Source organism: Drosophila novamexicana, unplaced genomic scaffold (genome assembly GCF_003285875.2).
Source record: "Drosophila novamexicana strain 15010-1031.04,08,12 unplaced genomic scaffold, DnovRS2.1 tig00004560-arrow-pilon, whole genome shotgun sequence".
Lineage (NCBI taxonomy): Eukaryota > Metazoa > Arthropoda > Insecta > Diptera > Drosophilidae > Drosophila > Drosophila novamexicana.
Window position 1 is genome coordinate 1,272,637 of NW_020825054.1, and position 20,614 is coordinate 1,293,250.

At 38.5% G+C, this 20,614-nt stretch overlaps 4 protein-coding genes across 4 annotated transcripts; 2 read left to right on the forward strand and 2 right to left on the reverse strand.

Annotated features, from left to right (window-relative positions):
* Positions 1 to 362: 362 nt before the first annotated feature.
* LOC115770627 lies at positions 363 to 1,492 on the reverse strand. Its single transcript, XM_030715971.1, has 3 exons — positions 1,002 to 1,492; positions 737 to 942; positions 363 to 672 (listed from the first exon to the last, which is right to left on the reverse strand). The coding sequence occupies exons 1-3, from the start codon at positions 1,176 to 1,178 to the stop codon at positions 363 to 365; spliced, it is 693 nt and encodes a 230-aa protein (XP_030571831.1). The 5' UTR covers positions 1,179 to 1,492.
* Positions 1,493 to 2,429: 937 nt separating this feature from the next.
* LOC115770860 lies at positions 2,430 to 4,294 on the reverse strand. Its single transcript, XM_030716296.1, has 3 exons — positions 4,058 to 4,294; positions 2,817 to 3,361; positions 2,430 to 2,715 (listed from the first exon to the last, which is right to left on the reverse strand). Exons 1-3 carry the CDS (start codon positions 4,292 to 4,294, stop codon positions 2,430 to 2,432), a joined length of 1,068 nt encoding a protein of 355 aa, XP_030572156.1.
* A 351-nt stretch (positions 4,295 to 4,645) lies between these two features.
* LOC115770861 lies at positions 4,646 to 10,154 on the forward strand. Its single transcript, XM_030716298.1, has 4 exons — positions 4,646 to 4,957; positions 9,299 to 9,510; positions 9,685 to 9,795; positions 9,931 to 10,154. Exons 1-4 carry the CDS (start codon positions 4,646 to 4,648, stop codon positions 10,112 to 10,114), a joined length of 819 nt encoding a protein of 272 aa, XP_030572158.1. The 3' UTR covers positions 10,115 to 10,154.
* Positions 10,155 to 12,765: 2,611 nt separating this feature from the next.
* LOC115770862 lies at positions 12,766 to 16,292 on the forward strand. Its single transcript, XM_030716299.1, is given in 6 exon segments — positions 12,766 to 13,116; positions 13,178 to 13,344; positions 13,403 to 13,519; positions 15,720 to 15,780; positions 15,813 to 16,096; positions 16,172 to 16,292. Coding segments are annotated over 6 exon segments (1,101 nt in total).
* The last annotated feature ends 4,322 nt before the right edge of the window (positions 16,293 to 20,614 follow it).

The following is a 20,614-nucleotide window of genomic DNA, read 5'->3' on the forward strand; positions in this document are numbered from 1 at the left end:
AAATGCTAGCAAACAAAATGAATAACGTAAAATTTGCATTTGCAAACAAAATTAAAAACGAAAATTGCAGTGAAGCTAAGATCTAAGATTCTCAGAAAATGGCAAGCATAAAATTGAAGAAAATATAAAGAGCAACAATTGCAAATAAAAGGTAAACAAAAATTAAAAACTAAAATAAATAAATGCATAAAAACAAGAAAAACAATTACTATATAAATAAATGTTACGCGTTATTAAATAAAGAAGAATGAAAATAATTTGTTTTAAAAAAAAATGCAATGTCTTCTGTTTTTGGAAATGGATTGCATATTGTGCGCAATTAGAAAAATTATGGAAATTAGTTATTATGGAATTAGTTTTATTCACATAAAATTATATTTGGTAAACTGCGCAGGGGCTGCCACATATTTGCCAAGAGCCAGCGCCAACAGAGAAAACTGACAGCCCGGATAAAGCTCGTGGCAGTCGCGCGACTGCCGCTTGGAGCGCCGATAAATGAGGTCATAGTGATGATGAGCCGGCGGCTCATGCTCCGTCACTGGCGATGAGGGCATGCTAAGCACGGTGCGCACCAACTCCTCCAACATGTTGCCTCGCTGGCCGGGAGCATGCATAAACTTGGCACTCTCGCAGAGCGCACGAGCCAAGCAGGCACGTCCATTGAAGCCCATGCTAGTCAAAAGGGTTCCATGGAATTGGGTGAGTTTGGGTTGGAATTATAAACGGACATACTTACTGATCAAAGGAGGATTGTATCTCATCGTAAAAGCTGCGTCGCGACCGGCGCTGCATCATTGGCTTGGTGAGATTCGCAAAGCCATGTGCATGCTGTTTAACCCAATTATGATTGGGCAGATTATAGGCCACGCCCCAGTTGACGGCCCAACTAAGATAGTCCACATCGGGATTACCAATCATACCGATGGTCATGCAAATTGCCGCCTAGCCAAGCGATATTAGTTAGTTGCCATTTTAGCCACATTAACTGGCAGCACTCACACCGAAACCGACGATCCCTCCGGAAATGCCAAATAACGCTTTTGACGACTAAGTAGCTTCGGCACAGCCCTTGTGGCATTGGCATCTGCCCCTGTTCCATGCCCCAACTCCAGCAGAGAGGCGTGCGTCATTGAGAGCAAAAGTATTGCAATTATTACAATATGGATTAAGCGCATCATTTTAACAGCATCGCATTCGGACCGAGACTGGCCAGATTCCTGGCTATTTCAGTGCTGCTTACCTGATCCGCACTTAGCTGGCCCTGTATTTACCTCTTTAGTAGCCTATTAGCTCAACCGTTGTTGAGTGCGCTCATTAGCGACATGGTGCAAAATGTGACACAACGGCTAACAATTATTTGGTTACTGTTATGCCTCCGACATGGCCCAAATGTCCACACCATCGGCATTTGCTACACGCAAATTTGTATCTACATTCAAACTTCGGCCTTTTACCATCAATGAAAGCCAAAAACAAACAGAAATTATAGTTGAAACATTTAATAAATGAAATATACATAGAGATATATATGTATATATATATGTATAACTGACATATTTATTCATGTATACGCACTATGTTTATTTTTTCTTCGTGTTTACATGACTGTATGCCAATAAAAATGTCAGTTTTGGGATATTTACTGAAATTCAATTGCACTTTTTGGCCTTACACATAATAAAAAAAATTTTTTTTGTTGCCAATTTATAGACAGGCATTTTTTTTGGCAACCTTTAAAAAATTTGTGTTTGCCGAGTGCTCTACATAAAATCGAAGAGTAAGAGTTTTTTTGCAATCGAGAACACATCAAAAGCGCCGAAAAAATATATATTATACATTTTGTTGACTGGTTCAATTATTATGAAAATATAAAAACTTTGGCGGACAAGAACAGCTCATACGAAACGCAAGCCAAGATTCTATAACTTTTTTGATAACTACCACGCAGTTTTGCAAAAATTGTTTAAGAGTGCTTTACTATGCGATTCTCATAAGCTCAAGCTAAACATGCACTCTTAAACTCTTACACTCTTGGTCCCTTTCTCACTTTACTCCTCTCGCTCTTTCCTTAGCTTCTATAATCCGCTTTTTACTTATTTCATTCTTTTAATAATGTGTTTATAAATGTTTGTCACCCTCCTACAATAAAATAATTTTCAATTTCGGGTGAGCACATTATTATGAATATATTTATATACTTATAAATAAAAATATAGGTTAAATTGATTCAGACTTCAGCACGGGCTATCTTCTAATTTTGTATATGCACACATATAGTAACATCTTTCAGTCCCTATTTCAGTAAACACCTAAATGTGTGGGAAATAGAAACAATTGTACAGGAGTATTATAACACATTATTTCATAGCAGGTCAACAAAAGTTCAGTACGCTTTCCCCATGCGTGAATAACGTTTTTAATTGTGTCTTTTAGGTCGCTTTATTAAATGCATTTGCAAATTGACGCTTAAACTGTGTGCTGAAGTGTAGCAAAAAACTCTGGGGACAGTGCGCGCCATACCACTGTGCGCACTCATGCAGCGAATGTCCACTGGTAAAGGCCTTGCGATATATGGGCTTATGGGCAATCTCCGGATGCACGTAGCGCAGCAGAATGCGAAAGATATCGTGAAACAGCGATTGGCCGGGTGGTGCCAGCAGATGGCGGGACTCGCAAAGAGTCCGCATGATGCAGTAACGCGGTTCATACTGATGTCTTCAGTAAGGGACAGAAAGAAAAAGAGATATAGAGACAGAGAGAGCAAGAGAGAAGATGAATTGATAAGTGCACGAGTTTTTGATATTTAGTGTACTTACATCGCAGACAGCATTCCTAGCAAATCGAACAGCATTCCATGTGGACTCTGCCCGTCATTCAGGAGATTGGCACCATTTCTTTGAAGCTCACGCCGCAGTCGGCGTGAAACTGCTGTGGGCCGGCAATAATAGTTGCCGTACGCATCTCTTACTAGCTTGGATGCCGGACAGCCGCTGTGTACCTGCTTCACATAGGACTTGCGGCGGCCCAGAACCGGTGCTACGTGCGGATAATCAAAGTAAAAAGACTGTACGGGATCGGCAGGACTTAAAGGAACAATCACCGGTTGCTGTGAAAAGAGTAAGGGTGCTGGAGCTGGTACAACAGCAACTGGAGCTGGCACAACTGATGCTGGAGTTGGTGCAGGTGGTGGTGGTGGTGGGGGTGGTGGTGGTGGCGGAGGTGGGGGCTTGGGCTTGCGTCTGCGACGTGGCAACCAATCGTCAACCGATCCAGGCAAATCATAAATTGCCGTTGCCTCGGCAAGCAGTACCATGCCTCTGGGTATGGTGTCCACCAAAGCCTTTGCACAATTGGCCGTAACCTGTCAAACACAAGAGAATGAAATGATAATGGACACTGCAAAATGGTTAGATCAAGATATTGTTTAATAGCTAGGTATTTATTTATTAATTATTTTACAGAGTCTCTTGGATGACCCGTAATCAAGTAATTTTAGGAGGATGCGGGATTGAATCCGAGACTTATGTATTATTACGATATATTATTATTTTAGCCGAAGCCATAAAATAAAAGATACTTGATGTGTATGTACTATTCTAGACTATTCTTAAAACCTAAGAGATTTAGTCATGTCTCTCGTTTATATGAATTCTGATATAGCCGCGTTCATACATACGGACAAGGCTAGATCAACGTGGCTATTGATGCTGACCAAGAATATATCTACTTTCTGCGATCGGACATAGCCATTATACCCCACATTCAATGCGTTTGGGGCATAACAAAAATTATAACAATAACAATAATAAAAGAAATTATATAAATATTACAATAATAATAATAAAATATTTGATTATTTTTTTGAATTTTTTCTAATCGTCTCTTAACTACTTTATAATATATAAGTTTTTATTAAAATTGTGTCTTTAGATTTTTATTTGGTTAGGATTTTAAATACGTTGAGGAACACTGTATTAAGCTCACACGGTATTATGTCAAACCATTTTATGACTTCCCTTGGAGCACATATAGATCCTTTTAAAGCATTGTTACTCACTGTGACGGAGGTGCCCAGTTCAAAGATAAGCCAACGCTTTTGCCGCTGCAGCAAGTGCGGCAGATGCAGTGGTTTCTCACGGAGATAACTGACTGCACGGCTGGAACTGTTGGAGCTGTCGGAGATGTTGGAGCTGAAGCCAAAGCTGCTGTTATTACCAGCCCTGACCAAAGACAATGAGAAGCTAAACAGCAACGCCAGGAGCAAACGGAATATGCGACTTCCCATAACGGCCATTGCAAGCGCACAGCTAAAGACTAAAGTACGGAACCAGGCGCTTGCCGAACTGAAGAGCAAAGTTGGCCCAAGAATTTAAGGCACTGCGTGGCTAGTCAATTTGGGCCTGGAATACGGCCCATGATTGACCGCAATGCAAGTTTGTTTGGCCAAGCAATTAGTTCGATTTGACTGCGCTGGCTAGGCCAACGAGAATCGGGTCATGCTCTGAACCAGTTTTGCAATCTAATTTAATTAACAGCTTGGCATCGGCCACAAATCAATGGGAATGGCAAATTTAAAGCCGCCTTTCAAATTCAAAATCAAAGGCCCAATCTTCGAATCAGTTGTAAAAAAATACGCAGCCAGAATATGTCAAACACTTGGCTGGTGTCTCTGCTGGAGCTGCTGTTGCTGTCGTTGTTGGGCCAGTGCCAGCACAAGCTATCATTGAATGCATGGGCCAAGAGCTATGCCCTGGATGTGTTTGCCACATCGCCGCATCTGGCAACGTCCATTGATGCGCATACGAATCACGAAAACCATGTCAACAATACCACGCTGGCAGCCGCTGAGGAACTGGACCCATTGGCACCGCCGGCTGCTTCATTGAGGCCGTTGTCGCAGCGTAAACTCTCGAGGGGGAAACGTTTTGTGGCATTTCCTTTGGGTTCATCGGCATCTGTAAGTGAACACACAAAACACATACAACAAACAATACACACGCACCACAGCATCAAAGTTTCTGCATAGTTTAAGCCAAATTCTTTACCAACTTAGGCCGCAGTCTGCCTGACCACAGGCGTCCTCGGTAATCCCAACTTGTTGTATCTTAGCATGGGTCTGAATTGGGGTGTTGCCTATGATTTGCCCAATATCACATGGGTGCTGCAGAATGCCCATGGCTGGAACACAAGGAAGCCAAGCACAGCACTCGCCAAAATCAAACGCAGGCATCGACGTGATCTCTATGGAAACTTGGAGACGATGATAGACAGGTGAGCCAGGTGCCTTGTACTTCTGAATGTTATTCTGTTATATGGTGTATTTAAAGGTCATATGGTCAGTAAAATATTTCTACCAATTGAACTTCCCTGTAGCTAACAAAAATACTTAATAATTTCTTATATAGTGAGCTAAATATTTTACTATAAATTGAACGTATGAGCAGATGTTGTTAGTGTGTTGTTCTTATATTACAGAGCATCAGACAGTCGTTAATGTGACACTCGTACATAAAATTTGCATTTGGTATATGTTGGGCATTCAATATTATATATATGTTATATTTAACAATATAAAAACCGTATGTAGCTACTTTAAATACCCAAATTATCTGTGCGTTTGCCCACTGAACTGTGTGCGTATACGAATTGATTCTCTGTTTTTGTCTGCACTCATAGCGTGAGAGTATATAGATTTATGCTCACTTAAATATATAAACGTACATATTAACATGTGCGTGTGTGTTTGTCTGTGTTTGCTAGTGCCAAAATCAGCCCAAGCACTTGGCTTATCACGCACAGTGCGGGAAAACCCAAGGCAACTTTCGTAGCCCAAGTGGTCGCCCCCTTACAGTCTCTACTGCCCCCTGGCCAAGGTCCCTTGCTGCTCCACGCATTTCAACATTCTATGTGGGTGAGTGCGGCTGTATGTGTGCTTGTATGCGTGTGCCTTAGTGTGAATGCGTGTGGCTGGCATAATAATAAAATGTTGGTGTTTTATATTAGCATTTAAATTGGCTTTTTGTATGCCTCGGAAATAGTTTAATATCCGAAAAGTCTTTTAGCGCAACTTTAATATTGACCCAAGCAAAAATGCATAACAAAATGGAACATAATTGGGCAGAATTATGTGCATCGCCTTCGAAGGAGTGACGTCTACATAAATTCATTTTTCAAATTTATATATCTAGTATATTCAATCTGTAAAATGCCCTGGCCTTATCAAATCAAAACACACACACGAACATTGTCATGGTAATCAAAGAGCTTTGGTCTATTTGAGCCTCATTTGCAGTGCCTGCCCAAGCTTCGAGTGGACATCAGAAGTTTTTGGACAGCCCATTTGCCTTTAACTTTGCCAACTATTGCGGGCTGTTCCGTTGACCTAAGCACGGCTTTTATACACGTGCTCATCTTGGGATTGGGATACGACTATTTTATGATTGTTTTCATTCGAATCGATTCGTTTCGAGTCGTTTCTTTTTTGCTTCGATTGTCTGTTTTGCTTAGCGGCCACAATTGATGCCTGCCAATTTTGTCATTGACTTTGGCCTCTGCTTTACGGGTGCTTTTGTTCTAAAAGGGCCCCCAAAAGACTCCCGGCCACATACTCGCACACCCTTGTAATATTGTGCATGTACCAAGCAAGACAACAGTGTGTATATGTATGTGCGTTGTATGCCATGTGGGGTTAATGAAGTTATTTGTTTGTTTGCTTGTTCCAATACTTCCAGCCACTGACATGGCCAACACACAACGAAGCTTTGTTTGACATTTCTCGATATGCGAGCACGGGGAATTTTATAAGTTTCCAAAATACTTCAATTAAGTTTGTGTGTGGTTTAATTTATGCTAATCTATGTATTACTGTTGAATTATACAATTACTAAGTCTGCATTTCTTTAATATTTTTTCAAGAAATACACATACACATGAACGTGCACTTGCTTATCATCTCTTAGTAAGGGAAAGGCGAACCGTGAGCGTCATCCGCTCCAAAGGAGTGTCCGACTTTAAAATATAGTTGCGACTAGTTGTTATTTGCCTACATCCTATTCTAATCTTCCTGCCTCCTGGGTAACACATTTTGTCACACACTATAAAACCCTCAATATATCTAATATTAGCGGGTATTGCCCGGCCTTGCCCGTGGAACGTTTTGTGAAAACAATTTTAGATATGAGCTTTCCACTAAGTACATGCCCGTGAAAAATTTAAATCTTTCCATCCTGATCTCCACTTATTTTTAAAAGTATGTTTCACCTGCATTGAATAAAGAACCAAGTGTTTAAATCAACGGTTTCCGCCCAGTCTTGCGGTGAGAATCTTAAAGCTGAAGAATAATCTTTCTTTTATTAAACCTTTGATAAATAAATAAATTTTCTCAAAGATTTTTGAAAATGAGTTTGAAACCGACCGGACAAACAACTTTCATACAACCGTTTTCCGGCAATTTACCACTGTTGCGGGAAGAATTTTGCTAATCGCTAAAGCACGTATTCATTAAACTCTTATGTAGAGCTTTGAAAATAAGTTTGAAGCAAATCGGACACAACTTCAAATTTAGCGCATAAAAAATCTTAGAATCGCATTTCTACCAAAAAGAGCTTGGATTCCGCTCAAAGTTTGAAACACGACTCAAATGATTTTTCATATAGATTTTTGAAACCTTTGAATCCAATTGCCACCAAGGAGTAATACATTTTTGGAAAAGTGTGAAACACCCATCAAATGAATTTGAGCTTGAGGCCGATTGAATGATAAACAAAAAAGCTTCTTAGAAAAGTTTTTCGCGATTTTTCCACACTTGCGGGTGGAATTCCCCAAATCCCGTCTTAACGTGCACCTTCATCACATAAGGTAACTACAGTAAAAATTTCAGCTTCCTAGCATTTAGGGTATAGGCTATGCGCTGATCACCAATCAGTCCGTCAGTCCGTCAGTCAGTCAGTCAGGACAAACGGTTTTATATATAGAGATTACGTTTTTCGTCATGAGGTTGAGTTAGGGCTGTAACTTATAAAATTAAATTTTTTATTCTAAATAGGCTTAAGCGCTCACTTCTGCAAATTTGTGAATACAATTGCAAATATTGCTGAACTGAACTGAAAGCTTTAGGGAAATATTGTGTATACCCTTACAATAAAGGTACACTAACTATTAACAAGTAAACAAACATATTTTTATTTCTTATAATTCGAGGACATTTTGAAACAGTAAAGCTCCTCAATTAGGTACGCGCACATCTTCTGGTGTTTCAGCTATAGAAAGTTCTTTAAATACTCGGCTGTTCTTTAAAAGCCCGGGTCGGAATATACTTACTATATATACTTACTATATACTATATACATTTAAAAGCTAATAACGCATAAAATTATTTAAGTTTAACCAACTTCGGGCAGCTTCTGTTCCACTCCATCAATTGAATGGCAATCAAACGATCGATCTTCATCGTCGCTGTCGGCGGCGGCATCTTTGACTTTGCCACAGGCGTTAACTATTTTTGCACAAGGCACATGCCACGACGACCAGCAGGTGGATGCCTCATCCCAGAGACCGTTGCAGGCAATTCAATTAAAGCGCAGCAACTGTCTAGGCATGCCACAGCTTCTAAATGAATGTGTGGGTATGTGTGTATATGTGTCCCTGGCTGTGTGGTCTGTCTGCGCCATGTTTATTGTAAACGTGACTGTGACTGCCACTGGAAGTGGTGGCACTGCAACGAGCTTGCAGCTTGGATTCCGACGCCAACTGTCGATTGGCACATTTGCACTTTGGCAATTTCTTTGGCAGCAATTCTTCACCCTTTGTCTGCGGCAGTTTGCAGTTGCAGTTGTCTGCTGGCAGTTGTAGTCAGAGTTTCGACTTGTGTTGCACGTACCTGGCCATGATTTACGCGCATCTCGTATTGTTTAATTATCGTTTAATTGTTGCAAAGTTTTTGATTTACGATTTAATTGCAACGACAAGTGCTGCAAATGCAGCCACTTGGCTGCCAACTACTCTCATGAGCCATGAAACCGACGCCCCACTTCCCAGTGCCAACGCTTCCAATGATTTATGGCCGACGCCAACATTGATGAATATGATGGAACGTGCAAAGACAACGTCTGCGTCATTTGCTCCGTCCGCCGTCTCGCCGGCGAAATCCGTGCGCGTACTGAGCCGGCCCAGACGCTATCTCAGCTTTCCCGAGGGCTCCTCGTTTACCGTATGTGTCACTGTCACATTAGATATCACCCTCGACCCGGCGAAGCAAGTGGAATAATATCTCTGATTTTTTGCCATTTTCAATGTTCAGGTTTCTGTGTGCTTCACTGTGGGCATCATTGGCAATCCCTACTATGCCCACAATAGTTTCGGCCTAAATTGGGGCGTTGCCTATGATCTGCCCAACAATACGTGGATCCTGGAGAGCCTGCACGGCCTCTCACGGCGTCCAACAACGGCAGCAGTTTTACGGCGCCGAGCCAGAAGTGCTATCTATCAGGATATTGAAGCTATTGTTGATAAGTAATGGCACTATGTTGATCCTATAAATATGCTTTGGTATATGGCACCAAATGGTAGTCTTAATTAACCCCCAAATTAAGTCCAAAGTCCATCTGCACTCCGAATACATTTCATCTCTTAGATTTGATTTTTATACAAATAAATAAATTTTTTACAAACCTTTGCGACTTTCAGCATGGGTTACAATGGGCGTGATTGCATTTTGCGTACTCTCTGCGAAAGTCGTCAGTATTTTCAGCGTACAAAGATGAACATGGTTGGTGAGATGCTGCGTACAATCTTCAGGTGGGTCAATTAGTTATTAAATATTTATATATAAAAATAAATATATAATAGTTATATTTAATAGAGTAACTAAATAATACAAATGTATGTTTTTTTCTCCCTCTATCCCTCTCTCTCCCTCTTTCTCTCGTGTAGTCTGCCTAAGCAGCGCATTTTTTCGCGAGAGCTGCACGAAAATTTAGATATTGTGCACTACGATAATGCCTATCGCCACGCCCACAATGTTGACTGTGCCAAGCAATATGGCTGCCAGTTTTCGCTACTAGAGTTGGCGTTTGGAAAATACTCGTCTCCGCCGAAAAATTATTATGCCCAATAAATTGCAATACTAAAAATTGTCTTATGAAATTGTTTTAATGGCCACTCACCTATCAGTCCCCCTGGCATCCCGGTCACTTGTTGCCACCGGGATATAAATGGCAATTCATTTTTCTCAACAGCCTGCATTCCCCCTCTTCCACAGCTAACATGCACCCCATTTTGTCCAATCGGGGCCATGTCGAGCTGTATTGTCTGGCTCCGAGAGTGGAAAAGAGCCTCAACGAGGCGGGCTGTGGCTGACGGATGTGTGTCAGTGTCCGTTGCCGTCTGGAGCCTCGACCTGCACAAAAGCCCGAACATTATTTAATTGAAAAGAAACACAACAACAGCAACAATAACAACAACGACAACAACAGCAGCGTCGAAGCAACAACAAATACATTTGGCAAACTTTTCGAAATTTAATTCAATCAACAAGCTCGGAAAATTGCTTGACATGACAGTTGAGTGAAAATTGAGTGGAGCATTTAAGCGCTGAGAAACTTCCAGTTGACATAGACAGCTGACAATATTTGTTAAGGACATACCAGGGATGGCCAAATACAAATACATTTCTTATTTTTTCTCACGAATAAAAATTAATAAAATCATATTTCTTGCATATTATAAAACGTAAACCTAAGATAAGCGTATCTAGCTAATTTTTTTAGCGGATAACATCTAACTGTTTGGATCCCTGGAATATACTACGAACTAAGATAAATCTTCTAATAAACTCAGCAGCTGAGTCATGACAATTTAATGATGTGTGGCTTTATGTAGCAATAATAAAAATGTATATTAAATCATTAACTTTTATGCGTGAATTCAAAATGACATAAATGTGCTTTGAAAAGGAACAAGTAGATACCATAATCCCATCGACCACTAACTTGTATGTATTTGGCCTGCTATCTTTAATGCCCTTTAGTCGGAAGTACCCTGAAGTTGAGGGTATCTAGATCACAACTGTCGTAAGTAAAGCAGGAAATCTGTTTTTACTAAGTATATGCCGAATATTTAACGGAACCATTTACCTAAAAATAAATTGTAAACCAGTAAGAGGTTTCCGAAAACAAGCGCAATTCCAATGCAGTTGATAGAATTGGAAACAGACGAGAAATTCTTGGAATTTGCGCTTGCTGACGTTGATACGAGGAAAGTCAAAGCACGTTTTCTTTAATAACGTTTGTGTTTCTTAGCCGATCTTGATAAAATTTTCTACAGTATATCTTGTTGTACCACAGAATAATTGTGTAATCTCAAAAAGTCAATTGCATTAAAATTGTGGTTTAGATTGGTGGGCAATATAAGTTGGGCTATTAACTTGATTTATAGCTTTTTGGTGGTATCGGGCGTGTGGCGATGGGTATTAAATGAAAGATACTTGATATATATATATGATATTCTAGAAGCAACATATCAGGATTGGTGACTCTATTTGCTCAAAAAACAGGATGTCGATATCGATTTTTATCGATTACTTGGAAACGCGACAAGCTATCGAATATCTGAAACAAACGCGATCTGAGCGAGCACTAGGAGTACCCAAAGCTAAAATTTCAAGTCTTGACGGACGGCATTTTCATCATTTTATTTTAAACATTTTATTCACGAGTTGCGTTGACTTACAATAAACTTTATTTCTTCTCATATTTTTTCTTTTTCTCTGTCTCTCTCTCTCTCTCTCTCTCTCTCTCTCTCTCTCTCTCTCTCTCTCTCTCTCTCTCTCTCTCTCTCTCTCTCTCGCTCTCTCTCTCTCTCTCTCTCTCTCTCTCTCTCTCTCTCTCTCTCTGTCTCTTTCATTGTTTCCGCCTACCTTAACTCTTACTCTTTTAGTGATGTGCATATCGCAGGTTTAAAATCATCTATAATTTCACTTATTAGTGAATTAAAAACTAGTCAAGAGTTGGATTAGGTTATGAATGTATATAGAACATTTCCCAAAAAGAAGTGAATACATTAAAATCTTGTATTCTATCTTAAATATCAAAACAGAACATCTGGAAAATTCTACATGAAAGCAATTAGCAATTCCTTACTATCAAGTGCAAAGTTTGAACAGATTTAAGCTCGATTCAAATTTCACACCTATTTCATGACTGCGTCTATGCTTCCCGCGGTAAATTCTTCATGGCAACACGAATCAACATGAAGAGTTGTGCCAGATGCAGATAGAGAAAAAGTGTTAACAAGAGGATGGCATGTACGGCGCTCTTCTAAATACAAGCAGAAAATGGCCAGTAAGGGAAAAAATAGAAGAAATAAACAAATATAGTAAAAACAGAAACAGAGACTTGCTATGTGACAGCACCAACAACAACACAAAGCGATAAATAAGTAAATAAGCAAACGCAACAATAATAACAACAACAAAGAGAAGAGGGCAACGACTTCTCAGTTGGTTACTTTTGTTGTTTGTTTTTTTGTCTGTTTGCCTTGGGTTGAGGCGGGAGCTGGGGCTGAGGTTTGTCTTTACCGGTATTTGTGTCAAACTGATATTATATACCAGACATATCAGTCATCAGGAAAAATTGGACTGAAGCGCGTCGCACGAGCTCAACCGCGAGCACAACATCACGCAAGCCAAAGACGATGTAAACAAAAGTTTGTTGTAAAATTGAGGGAAATAAAATAACAGAAAAAGGGAACAAATTTTGTCGTAATATGATGTCGACGGCTGGAAGAGTATTAATTATCGGCAGAATTGACAGCCTCAAACGTCGAACCAGCGATTCCTTGTTGTGCCTGTCAGCACGCCCATCAGCAGCTACCCGACTGCTGCTGCTGTTGATGCTGCTTCTGTTTGGAATGTGCCCAACTGTCGTTCAAAGTGCTGACAATTTCGATGCGGTTGGTGATGCAATGGCCGATCCCAGTCCCAGCCACAGCCATGATAGCAATAGCAACAACTTTGACATGCATTATGACAACTTTAACCAGGTGACAGGTAACAATGAAACCAGGATACTGAGACGGGGCAAACGCTACTTGGAGTTTCCCAAGGGCTCGCGTATGTCGGTGGGTTATATAAGCAGGCACCCTTCAATCCCTTCTACACACACACTTTTTTGCTTTTCAGTGGCGTACCAATGCGAAAAACAACTTGCTTAAAATCAACACACTAATCGCCTATGGCTACGGATTTCGTGCCAATTATCCATTTCCCGAGCCCAAGGATCAGAAAAAGGGAAACCGCATCTTTTTCAAACGCGATTTGTTTTCAAAAGTGGAAAATGCCTTAGATGGGTAAGTCATGGAGTTTTCATGGAGTTGTTGCGTTTGTTTCAATCGAGTCTCTTCATAGCCATGGCTTTGATGGACGTGCCTGTTTATTGAAATCTTTCTGTACGGCAATTTTTGATGTGGATAAGCCCCAGCAGAAAAGCGGAATGTTGTTCAAGCTGCTCAAGTTAATATTCAGGTGAGTGTGTATTTATGAAAAGAAAAGTTAAGAGAATATGAATACGCATTTAACCAAAACCAAAGGATTATGCTAATCTAGGTTTAAGTGGTGGCGGAAAGAGGATGTCACGGACATCTGGTGAAAGTGTCGCATCTGTAAAAACGCTTGTGGGCTACACGAAAAACCTGTTAGAGCCCGCAGGGACTAACCTGTCTGGCTGGCCAGTTTTTTCAAAAATATTTATCTGAGAAAACAGTTTAGTTTTCATACAGGAGTTGTTGGATATTTTCGGACAGAAATCAGGGCGGGCAAACCAACATTCTTGGAGTCATCCTGATGGTTCAGGGTTTAATTGCGACTCTAGTCAATCTTATCTTATTCTTTCTAGAAATCTTTGATTGGTTAGGCAGCGAATAGGGCTCTCTGCCACTACCACTCTATTATCACTCTGGTTTTAGACTTAGATTAGACTTAGATGAACGTTTTTATTTATTTATTCATGGTCTTCCCAATTATTCAATACATATTTGTAAAAATTAAATACTAAAAACCTAATCAAAACACAAAATTTTCCAAAAGCATCAGAGCCCAAAATAGTGTTCTCAAGTAAAATTAAAAATAATAACAATAAATAGGAAAAAAGAAAGAAAGAAGTTGTTAATGAAGTAAAGAAATGTATACTAGATATATAGAGTGTTAAGTAAATAAGATAAAGAGATAGTAATGGGAAATCGCCGACCTGGTGGGGGAAAATTTATAGCCTATCCGGCAAGCTATGACCCTACTCATAGCTGGGAATGGTCAGTGACTCGGTACTCATTATAACATAAGAATTTTAATCAACTTTCTAAAAAGTCAAAATATTGTTTAATAAATTTTAAAGTTATTCATATTTTTCATAAGATTTATGAATATTGTCTGTTTTTTTATTTGCTTGAGATGAGTCGATTTCAAAATTATTAAATATTAAAAAATCACCATGCAATGAACATTTTTCATGTTTGTTTTTATTCCATTCGATTATTGTATTCCATTTTGATAAAATTATCCTAAAATATAAATTTTTAGAAAGCGTTTTTATACCCTGATCCCATTGAGAATGTTTAAAAATAGTATAATGTTTTCGTGCAAATGGATGTAGCAGGCAGAAGGAAGCATCTTCGACCCCATAAAGTATATATATATTCTATCTAGCCATGTCCGTCAGTCTGTCCGTCCGTCCGTTCGTCTTTCCGTCCGTAATAAATAAGAGTAAATAATAAGAGCTAGAGTCACCAAACTTGATATGTTGCTTCTAGAATATTAAATGTATACCAAGTATCTTTCATTTTATACCTATCGCCACTCAACCGCAGAGCTATAATAAGTTAAATTAATACAATTGACATTTTGAGAATGCAGAAATATCCTATGGTACAATAAGATATACTGTAGAAAATTTCAATAAGATCGGTTAAGAAGAACCCAAAATTTTCTTTTACTGCACAATTGGATTGGACAAATTGCAAGAATTTCTGTATACATGTACATGCACACATTTATGCACGTCTGCTTCGAATTCTATTAACAGCATTGTAATTGCGATTGTTTTCTGTTCTGCGACTTTAATTCGTTTTTTTTTTTCAACAAAATACAATTATTGGTGTGGCTGTCGAGTAGCAAGTGCTGCGGTCTGTCGCGAGTTCGAGTCCTACCGGGGAAACTGTACTTTTTTTGTTGGCTGTTGTGGCTGTTGAGTAGAGTCGTTAGCAAGTAATGCGGTCAGTTGCGAGTGCAAACCCTGCCAAGGAAACCTTTTTTTTAATTTATCTTTATTAAGCTCCCGACTAGAACCTCTTGTTTTAATTTAACTTTTTAATTTTATATCACATTTCTTAAATGTTAGCTTCAGATCAAGAGATTAACGCCTAAAGGCTTAATTTTTCTTCTTTTTTTTAACTTTTTTCAATTTTGTTAACTATTTTCGTTAACTGAAACTTGGAGTTTGGTGAATTAGATCAATTAGCAGCAAAGTCACAATCAGTATTATAATCAGAACGAGTTTGACTTCTCATAGAATCTTATGCATTTGACACTTTTCTAACATGTCACTCGAGGTTTAGTTAAACTCTTCGGCTGCAGCGGCAAGAATGGGCGTTCTCCGATTATCTCTGTTACTTACTGCTGCTCTGGCTACCCTGGCTGTAGCATTGGAGCAAAATGCAACATCGCCGCACAGTCGACCCAAACGCTTTTTGGACATTATAGAGACAACTCGTTTGTTTGTAGGTAACAGTTGAGCAGCAACAGCTTCACTTGCCATTGTCCATAGCTAATTGTACGTTTTTCAATTTGAAAGTTCCGCGTTAACGTCAAAAACAATGTGATACCAAAGCCAACAGTTTGGGCCCATGGCTATGGGTTTCGTGCCAACACGCCAGTCCTAGTGAAGCGTGAGAATCGCCCCTTCAGAAGGGATACGTACGAGCTGGTCCATGAGCTTATGGACCGTAGTGGATTCGACGGTCAGGCCTGTGTCCTGAAGGCATATTGCACAGCAATATCTGGGGATCATAGTCAGGGTTTCTTGCATAAACTATTTAAGTATATGTTTACGTAAGTTGTGCCAAAATTGGCTTCCAACTGTCAACTAAACAATTTGGTTTGTTTCTTTTTTTTCTTTTTGAACAGCCTGGATGAACACGAGAAGCATCACATGGCCTACCTGCGCGAAGAGAACTGCCAGCAGATTTTGCATAGCCATTGCCCGCTTAGCTTTGACAGCATTTCGCCATATACAGATGATGTCTAACAATAAATATGTGATTTAATCTTGTGTGCATAATTTACTAAATCTAATCGTATTGATTTAGCTATAACCATTAATTAAAACAAGAATTCAATGAGCACAACATTTTAATAAACAAAACCAATTAGTTATTTACCATGTCTCTACATTCATTTATACCTATTTTTGTGGTTTCAAGAAATTTTATTGATTTTATGGGGAGGCCAAAGCCAAGACTGCTCCTGACAAGAGAGCCCGACCACATGATACCCATTCCCCGTACCAAAAATATTAATCAACTTAGTTTTGGTGGAAGCTACATTTAAGAAAAATAAATTTTTTTAATTTTTTTTTTTTTATACCTCTATATACAAATCTGTTTGTCCTGACTGACTGATTGGTAATTAACGCATAGTAAGAGCTAGGAACCTGAAATTTTCAATTTAGTTCCCTTACGTGATGAAGGTGGACGTTAAGATGGGGTTTCGGGAAATCCAAGCTGCAAGTATGGAAAAATCGCGAAAAACGTTTGCATGAATCTGTTTTGGTTATCATCCGATTGGCCACAAACTCATTTTCAAAGATCTTTGTTCAAATTAATTTGACGGGTGTTTCACACTTTTACAAAAATGTATTCCTCCTTGGCGGAAATGGGTGTCAAAGATTTGGTGGGTGAGGTTTCGCGCTTAAATCTATATGAAAAATCATTTGAGACCTGTTTCACATTTTTCGCAGAATCAAAGCATCTTTTTTGGTGAAGTTTTAAGATTTGTCCGATTTGCTTCAAACTTTTTTCGGAGTTCTACATAAGAACTTAATAAATACGTGTTTCAGAGATTTGGGAAATTCCACCCACAACAGTGGGTTAAATAAATACATTTTAATTGCATGGTAAGTCAATTTTAATTTAAAAGAAAAACCTGATTTTATTGACAACCAATGTGTATAACCGTTTGAGAAAAAAAAAAAAAAACACATATCAAATAAAATTATATTTAAATCTAATTAAAGATCATCCGTTTTTGAAATAAATTTAAGTAATTAAAAATCAATCAGTCGGTTCGCCTCTCAATAAATCAGACAGCCAATCCGTTCAAGAAATGTTTATGTTGGTGTGGATTTAGCCAAGTGTTTTAAAAATAGTCAATTAATCAGTGAGCCAATCAATGAACCAGTTAGTCTGTCAACAAGTCTGCCAATTTGTTCAGTTAATTTATAATCAGTTAATCTGTCTGTCAATAACTAATTAATTTATCAGTTGAAATAATTTTATAATCGTTTTTATTATAAATTATTTATCACATTTATTTAAAAAACCTTCCACTTGCCTTTAAAGAAAATAAATTTAAGGTCAGCGAGAAGTTACATTTCCTTCAGCCAATACCAATAAAGTCAGAATAAGTAATATAAATCGTTTTTTTTTTAATATCACAGCCAATTCATTAAATCTTAGTTAACTATTGATCGCATTTAATCTGTTGCTTTCATAGCAGCTAAGGTCTGTTGTTTTTTATTTATAATTAAATTGTGCCGTTTCCAAGTGACCCCTTTTATTACAACCAGCAGCATGCATGTAATTGGCATTTTTATGAAACAGTCGAGCAGAGCAGAAAACCAAGTATAAAAAAACACAGCATACTTTTTGCGGACGCTCATTGTTGACCTCATTGCATGACAAAAGTTGCAGTTGCTGCTTCTGATGCTGTTTAATGTCACCAGCATGAAATGCCAAGTGTTGTTAAAATGTTTGCGAGCGCCTTTAAGCGCCTTTGGCGCGCCCACGCCAGCAGTCCTGTCGTCCACGCCCAGCATTAAAAATTAACTTTAATTAAGTTGAAAACATAAATTACACGCACGCATACTTTGGCGTTAAAATGCATACTCACGCACACACACACACGAACATGCATGCGTGCACATGCAGGCATTTTGTTGTAAGTGCACAATTGCCTTTGCTGTTGTTGTAGTTGTTGCATGCGCTCTTCAAGTTTGTTGCGCATACAATGAATTTCCGCTTTTGGCAGAGGGACGACCACAAATAAAAAAAAAAAAGAAAGTGATCTAGTTGGAAGCACCCGATTGGAAAACACCCTGTACTTTGCGCCGGGTGCCCTAGCAAACAGCCTTCTATACACAACTACGCACATATACATATGTATATTATGCAGGGTCGTATTTCTTCTTACTCCTACCTACGTTATGCAAAATGCATTTTTGAATAAATTCTGTTATTATATTCTGATCCTTATCGAATTTTTGTAGCTTGATTATGTAACTTCTTTAAGGAGAATAATTGTAATTTCTTTAATGCTGAATAATGCATTTTTCATTTATTTAATTATATTTAATATTAATTCGCAAGCCTCTAGAAACACTTAATATCATATACCCTTTTTTACGCATTTTCAATGGTAGAAAGTATACAAAGTTGAAGCGATTGTTGTGTTTCTCTCAGGCACTTTGGCTCATACATGCACACACACAGTGAGACATACACACTTCGGCAGCCTCAATCAAGTAATAATTATGCTTGCTGTGTAAGAAATTGCTCTGGGAAATTGCAGCAGCCGCAGTCAGCCAAACACATCCACATGCATTTCCCAGTTGCATTCCAAATTCACCTTTGGCCCGCTGCTAATATCCAAAATTTGTCTTTTATATTTTATTTTTCTAGTATTTGTTTTTTGTTTGGCTACAGCTAAATATGTATACTAAGTTTACCAAAAAAAAACATACTCTTACATACAGACGGAAATGTAAATCTTAAGCACTGGGTGGAATATAAGGTATAGGTATAAACATTAAGCTGATCCATTTTTATTCCCATATACCAAACGATCGCTTCATGTTTACTCTCATCCCGAATGAAGAATATTCATAATAATTCATCTTATTCACTTAATTCATTTTATTTCATGCTAATTAAAGCAATTAATATTAATTAAAAAATCACATTAAATGCTGGTAGTTAGCATAGTCAACTACACACTTTTTAGTAACCAAAAAAATTGAAATTCGACAGTATCGGAGGTCCAGGCCTAGAATCGCACTTATTTATTTGATTTGGTTTCATGTTCAAGCAATTAAAAATAATTCTAAACCACTTTAAATGCTAAAAATTGCCATTGTCAAGTGTCAATTTTTAGCCATTAGCTGTAAACAAATATACCATACATTTAAGAGTGGCAAACATTAATATCCCCACTTATGCAGAAACTATGTTTTTAATTTTATAAACAGGATAGCATAAAAAGTGTCAGAAATATTAAGGTCATCTAGTATAAATTGTCAATTTCCATTTAATGTTCTCTTTATAAATAGAATGGCAAGAAGATAAAATATTTGCATACAAATAGAATAGAATAAAATCGCCTACGATATAGGTAGGAATAAGTAACGCTTGAACGATACCAGCCAAACATTTTATGTTACTAAAGCTCATTTTTGGGAATAGATGTTTATAAACCATTTCTTGGGTTATTCCGCTTTATCGTCAAGGAATGACAAGAAAGCGATATCATATTATTTTATCTCCCACTGCTTTTAAAGTCAATTAAAATATTTTACCTACAAAATATTTTCTTTAATGCAACAATTGTGGTGCCAAATACTAAAGATTCATTTTTGGGGTTCGTATCTTGCCCTTTTCGAACTATGGGCGCGGGCTAATCACTTATATGCTCCGTGGGCATTTTACTTGCCTCCAAACAATATGTGAGCTTAACACGCCCTACTGCACACCTGGTTTAATTTATTGGCATTCAAAGGCCCAACAATGTTAAATGGACAGCCACAAGCGCCAGCTCCAACTCATTATGCTTGCCAAAAGGCTGGGCAAGTGACAAACAGGCCTCGATCCGGTTGCATTCATACATTAATCGCCGTCTTTGATGCAAATTGATTTGATACGTTGTCAATTAAAATGTGCAATTAATTTAATTTGGGGTTTGTCTCGCATTATCGGGCAATTGGAGTTGGCAGGCCAGAGCATTGATATGGCCTGCAAGCCATGTATGCGCCCACAGCCAACGGGGAGGCCAGCGGGACTGGGAAACCTGCTAATGAACTCAGTTGGCCAATTGTGTTTGCGAATGTGTATATCTAAATTAAGCTGCCTATAATATCACACTGAGTGTTTTCGCAATTAGTCAAATGCTCATTCCCGCTCACACAATGCTGGCCACTCCAATAGTGCTGACCTCGCGAAATTAATAAAACAAGAAGAATTAAAACAATTTTTTAATTTATCCTTTTTTATGAGCAAATATAAAAAAAAAACATTACCACAATAAAAAATGTATCTATTTCTAAAGAGTACATATTTGCTGGTGTATATATTTAATTTC